The following is a 5676-nucleotide window of genomic DNA, read 5'->3' as shown; positions in this document are numbered from 1 at the left end:
GGATGCGGTTGTGTCGGCGAGTGCTGGTTTGGTCGTAGCCAAGGACCCTTGCCAAGTGCTTGGGGGGCGGGGTGGGGGACCAGGGAGGACTAAGGAAGGCCTCAAATGTCAGGCGAGGCCCTGAGAGTCCAGACGGTGTTCAGCTGGGTTTGGGCCTTTGCACCTGCAATCAGAGCAGCTCCTTGAGCTTGGCACGTGTATGCCTGTGTTTTAGGCCCTCTGGTTCAGCGGATGACAGGACAGACGAGGCCCTGGCTCTCCCGGTGTGGGTTCTGGCGGGAGAGGCAGAAGTTACGCAGAGCTGCAGTGTGCTGCGAGGTAGCGTAGGCCACAGGAAGGAGCACGAAGCTGCGCGGGAGGCTGGAGGGTAACGGAGGCAGCGAGCTCCGTAGGCCTCTCTGAGAGGTGACGTTCGAGCAAAGGCCTGAACAGGCCAGCCTGTACCAATGCCGGGGCCAGAGCCAGAATAGACTTGGTGGGTTTGAGGAAGAGCATGAGTCCGAGAAGGAAAGAGGAAGTTGGAGTTTCGGGAGGGCTGTCCGGGGCCGGGGCCACACGCGGGGCCTTGTAAGAGGCCCTCCCAGTACCGCTGCTCCCGGGTTCTTACAACAGCCAGCAGAGCGGTTTGTGTACGGACGCTGGACAGCACGGGTGATGGGACCCCGGGGGCCAGGAGCATAGGAGGTGACCGCAGATGTAGGCTGGGGGTGGGACAGGGCGTGAAGTAGGGGAGCGCGTCGGGGAGAAGATTCCAAGGCTGGAGAATCGGGAGTTCCCAGTGGCATCAGGTTGGTTTGAAGGGAAGGGGCGAGTCTGAGCCTGGTTTGGGGTGTGGCGTGTCGGAGGCAGTCTACCCAGGCAGTACCCCGGCCCTGCTGCTTCCTGGCTGCGCGGCGTCAGGCTGCTTCTCGGTGTCTGCACCTGTTCAGTGCCGTGGAGAATGCGGCTTGCACGGCTCCCCCAGACACTCGTGTTGAGGTCAGCCAGTACGGACACACGAGCAGCGCGGTGTGCCCCAGCAGCGCGGTGTGCCCCCCGGTAAGGCTGCAGCGGTGACTCGGGTACCATCCAGCCACCCTCCACCCCACTTGTCACTCTCTGCCTCTCGCTAGATTAGTCTACCTGCAAAGTCTTGGATCTTTCTTGTCCTACAAAAAACCGTTTTTGTCATGACCTTGTCCTCTAGCTGTAGCCTGCCCTCTGTCTCCTAACCTGCACAGTATTTGACCCACCGTCTGCCCATCCTCTGTGTACCCTTGGCAGTCTGGCTCATTTCTTTACCAAAAGACGTCCATCTAAGGTCACTCGTGGTGACCTCATTGCCAAATCCGCTGGCTTCCTTTCCTGTCTGTGCTCCAGGCATCTGACCCTGCCTGTTCCCCTTCTTCCGGGAATGTTCCCTTCTGCTCTTCCCACTCTGATTTCCCTGCACTCTTTGCTTTTCCTTCCCAGCCTGCTCCTCAGAGCGGAGCGTCCCAACAGCCCCAGGAAGCTTGTTAACGGTCGCGATCTCCAGGGCTGTTCTCTCAAGGTTGTGAACGCGTGGGCCAGAGGGAGGCCCAGGAGTCTGTATTTCAACGGGTTAGCCAGGTGATTCTTCCCGTTGGGCAGGGTTGGGAAACTGCTTTGACCGATGGTTTCCCTTGGGGTCTGGCCCTTCTTTTGTTGGTCTCAGGAGAGCTGAAACATCAGGCCCAGGGATGGTCAGTATCCCCAAAGCCCTATCCCTGGTTGTAGGCGTTGATCGTGACTCGGACAAGGTGAGAACCGCTCCTCACGTCCTCCCGGGGCTCCCCCGCCCCATTCCCGACCCTGGCTGTGTGCCAGGCTGTCTCTATTCCATCCTTCTCTCTTGATCTCCAGACCCATCGTTTGAGCTGCCCATTCAGAATCTTCATTTCTGGATGTCCTAGAGACCCTTCATACTCAACTCGTCTGAAACAGAGCCTGCCGCCTCCCCTCCCCACGGCTCTCGGGGAGCATTTCTCTTTCCACAGCGGCAGCTGGCACCCCTGTGATAATTACCCAGGCTGGAACCGGAGGCCAGGGTCACTGTCCGCTCTGTCCCTCTCCTTCCCTCACGTCTGCGAACCCTGAGATCCTGTGCCTAAGTGTGCTTCAAATCAGCTTCTCTTTTTTCCTCCCCCGCTCTTTTTCCACCGTTTCTTGGTACCACAGGAGCCTGTCTCCAGGCCCCACGGGACAGCGCGCCTGCAGGGCCTGCCCACTGTGGCCATGTCAGACTTTGGGTCCCCTGTTGCCAGGATTCTCCGAGGAGCCAGGAATCCAGATCTTTGTGTGAATTCTGATTTTTAAGTGCTGAGTGGATTTGCTTTTTCTGTTTCATTAGTTCCTACTCTTAATGTTGTTAATTCATTCCATCCTACTTACTTTGGGTTTAATTTGCTTGGGGGCTTTTCCCTAGCCTTTTAAGATCACGTAATCCTTTATTTTTTCGTAGCACAGGCCTTTCTGGTTGCAAATTTCACTCCACTGCTGCTTCAGCTGCATCCCATTTGGATATATTGGTTTTCATTATTGTTCAGTTTAAAATGCTTCTCTGTTTTTCTTCTTAATTTCCAATCATTTGTGGGTTTTCTGGATATGTTTTTTTGTTGCTGATATTTAAAAAAAAAAAAAGTTTTAACGTTTATTTACTTTTGAGAGAGAGAGAAAGACACAGAATCCGAAGCAGGCTCTAGGCTCTGAGCGGGCAGCACAGAGCCCAATGGAGGGCTCGAACCCACAAACTATGAGATCATGATCTGAGCCAAAGTCTGACACTCAGCCAGACTGAGCCACCCAGGTGCCCCTAAGTTGCTGATTTTTAATTTAGTTCTGTTCTCGTTAGAAACATACTCTTACTATATAACTTCAGCGTTCTGAAGTGTGTTGAGCCTCAGTTTATGGTCCTGAACGTGGTCTATCTTGGGACAGTGCCCATGTGCCCTTGAAGAGAGTGTGTATCTGCTGCTCTGTGGGTGTTCCCTCAAGGTCAGCAGGGTCAAGTTAGCTGACACTGCTCAGGTTTTCTATCCTGACTTTTTTGTCTGCTTGTTTTATCAGTTACTGAGAGCGGAACATTAACATCTCCAACCCTACCTGTGAATTTGTCCATTTCTTCCCCCAGTCCTGGCAGGTTTTGCCTCTGACTTGTTTTCAACGCTGTATGGATGTGACATCTGTGGAATGGATGTGGCCTTGGTCTTAGTGGTCTTCCACCATTTTAAATGTGCCAAGATGGTCTTCCTGAGCCACAGGCCTGACCATCTCACTCCCTGCTTGATGAAGGGGCCTAACACTCAAGGGCCTGGGCCCATAAACAGGGCATTCAAGGCCTTTATGACCTGGCCTTTTCCTACCACCCCAGCCCACCCTATCTGCCCTCCCCCCCCCCAAGTATTGCCATGTCACCACTTCTGAATTTTTCACACCTGCCTGCCTGATGCCCCTCTCTTCAGAAGCTGGCCCAGATGCTTCCTGTCCAAGTCTTTTTCTGAAGGTCCACCATACCCCACCCTCAGGCGGAGATCATTGCCCCATGCTGGCATTCCCCAGGCCCTTGGTACAGTNTCACATCTCAGGGATGTTATGAGCGCCAGCAGGGCAGAGGCGGAGTCCACTGTAGACTGGCCTTGCAGGGTGCCGTGCACACAGTAGGGCAAGCGGGAGGTTTTAAAGTAAATGCAAACTGGAGAAGCTGTGCCTGGCCTCCTGTCTGTGCCTCTGGTGGCTGGAAGTGAGGAGGAGTCCACGTGAGCACAGTGCCCAGGGTGGAGAACGCCAGGCTGCGTGAGGGCAGAGAAGGAGAGGAGGAGCCAGCTGCTGAGTTCCTGCACGAATACCTCGGGAACGGAGCGCACTGCTGGGGGAGGGTGGGTGGTGCCGCCAGGCTTGGGCTGGACTCCAGGCTTTTCTGTGGTCTTCGGCCACAGAGTTCCCAGACTAGGACATGGCCCTCTCTGTGCAGAGGTTCAGGTCTTTCCCTGGGACCCAGGTTCCTGAGCTCCCCCCAGAGCCAGGGTTGGGCAGAGTGCGGTACTGGGCTCGCGCTCAGCATGGTGTTGGGGAACGCTTGTGGAAAGACCGGAGAGCCAGCGAGGGGGAGAGGCCATGTAGTGGGATGTCCTCACTCAGGCCAGAGTAGGGAGCATTTGGAGGTGGGGAGAGACCGGTTGGCAATGAGCAAAGCCAAGAGCTGACGTGGGATTTGCCTGTTGGTGGCCAGGCGTGTTCTTTGAGAGAACAGCAGGGTCAAGGGGAGGAATCAGCCTCAGAGGCTGTGAGGAGTAAGGGGCGAGATTCTGCCCCCCGCCCCTTTTTCAGTCTCCCCCAGACTCTTTCCTTAAACTCTCATCAGCACCACCCAGCCCGGAGAACATACTCCTTTGCCTTCTTCTCCGAGTCCCACCTACAGGCTTAGTCTCCTCAGCAAACACCGCCTGCTTTTGTCTGTCATCTGTCCTGGCGGGAGGGATGAGGGTGTGTGACGATTGTGGGTTGACTGAGGCTTTCTTGTGTGTCCACACAGTGCTCAGTATTGTGCTTGGAAGGTAAGGAAGATTCTGGCACAGCTTTGCTTCAGGAGGCCCTGAAGCAGGGTCTCAGGCTTCAGGGCAGGCCGACCCGAGGCCACGGTCCTAAGGCCATGGCATGAGCAAGATGAGAAACCAGGGAGCAGGCAGGTGCCCCGTCTGAACGGGGTGGCTGCCACTCAAGTCAGCTGACAGCTTGGGTAGGTTGCCCAGTTTTATGGAGTAAAAAGCACAAATCTGAGAGTTTTCAAGTGAAACCTTCCATTGGCTCCCAGCCCTGGCCTTTGAGGTGGGGTTCACATTGTGTGCAGGACCCTGAGAGCCGCGCATGCCAGCCGGGGCAGCCTGGGACTTGCTGCCTGGGCTCTGGGGAAGGATTTTAGCCAGGGTTGAGACAGGGTCAGACTGGTTTTAAAGATGAAGAGAAAACAAAATTACAGAGCCCAGCGCTCTAGGGAGTATGGAAAATCCAGTGCCCCCACTGTGGAGAACCAGCTAGGGGCACTTGGGTCCTGTGTAAAGGGGCTCCGGCCCATTCCTGCCTCCCAGGAACACAAGCCACATCTCCACTTCAGAAGATGCCAACTATTCCGTGAAATTTCTTAATTTAAATTTGGGCTCAGATTTTTAAAAATCTGCTGGGCAAGTAAACGAACCACCAGCCCCCAGCTGTCACTTCTGCCCTAAAAAGGGTGTGTGTGTGTGTGTGTATGTGTGTGTGTGGCCCTAGCGGGGGAGACTCTCACACTGGGGAAGCAGTGTGAAGCGGGGTGCGGAAGCCAGGTGCCTGCGTTCGGATCGCGGCCCCAGGCCCGGTAACGTGAGCCTAGGGCGGTAAGCCCCCGGGTGCACCGCAGGTCTGGGAGCATCTCCCTGGACGCTGCCATTGCTCTTACAGTGGAGCGGAGGCGGAGGGACAAGATCAACAACTGGATCGTCCAACTTTCAAAAATCATTCCAGATTGTAACGCAGACAACAGCAAGACGGGAGCGGTGAGTGCCCCCCGGCTCCCTGTCTCCGCACACCCCGTGGACCAGGCCCCCAGCCCCTCGGAGAAAGCCTGCCCGACGTGCCTCCCCCCCCTCCCCCCGCGCCAGTGCACAGGCGCTGTCCCAGGGGAGGTGGTGGGCGGCGCTCACG

General features: G+C 56.0%; 1 protein-coding gene across 1 annotated transcript in view; it reads left to right on the top strand.

The window, feature by feature from the left end:
- USF2 (upstream transcription factor 2, c-fos interacting) overlaps window positions 1-5676 on the top strand; it is a 9290-nt gene that overhangs the window by 2926 nt on the left and 688 nt on the right. The window contains exons 7-8 of the mRNA XM_077773642.1: window positions 5434-5532; window positions 5658-5660. Of these exons, the coding sequence (XP_077629768.1) occupies window positions 5434-5532; window positions 5658-5660 (102 nt within the window). The remainder of the gene's footprint in view (window positions 1-5433; window positions 5533-5657; window positions 5661-5676) is intronic.

Source organism: Crocuta crocuta, unplaced genomic scaffold, assembly GCF_008692635.1.
Source record: "Crocuta crocuta isolate KB4526 unplaced genomic scaffold, BGI_CrCroc_1.0 scaffold267, whole genome shotgun sequence".
Taxonomy (NCBI): domain Eukaryota; kingdom Metazoa; phylum Chordata; class Mammalia; order Carnivora; family Hyaenidae; genus Crocuta; species Crocuta crocuta.
Note: the sequence above shows the minus strand (reverse complement) of the source record. Positions and strands in the feature narration are given on the sequence as shown.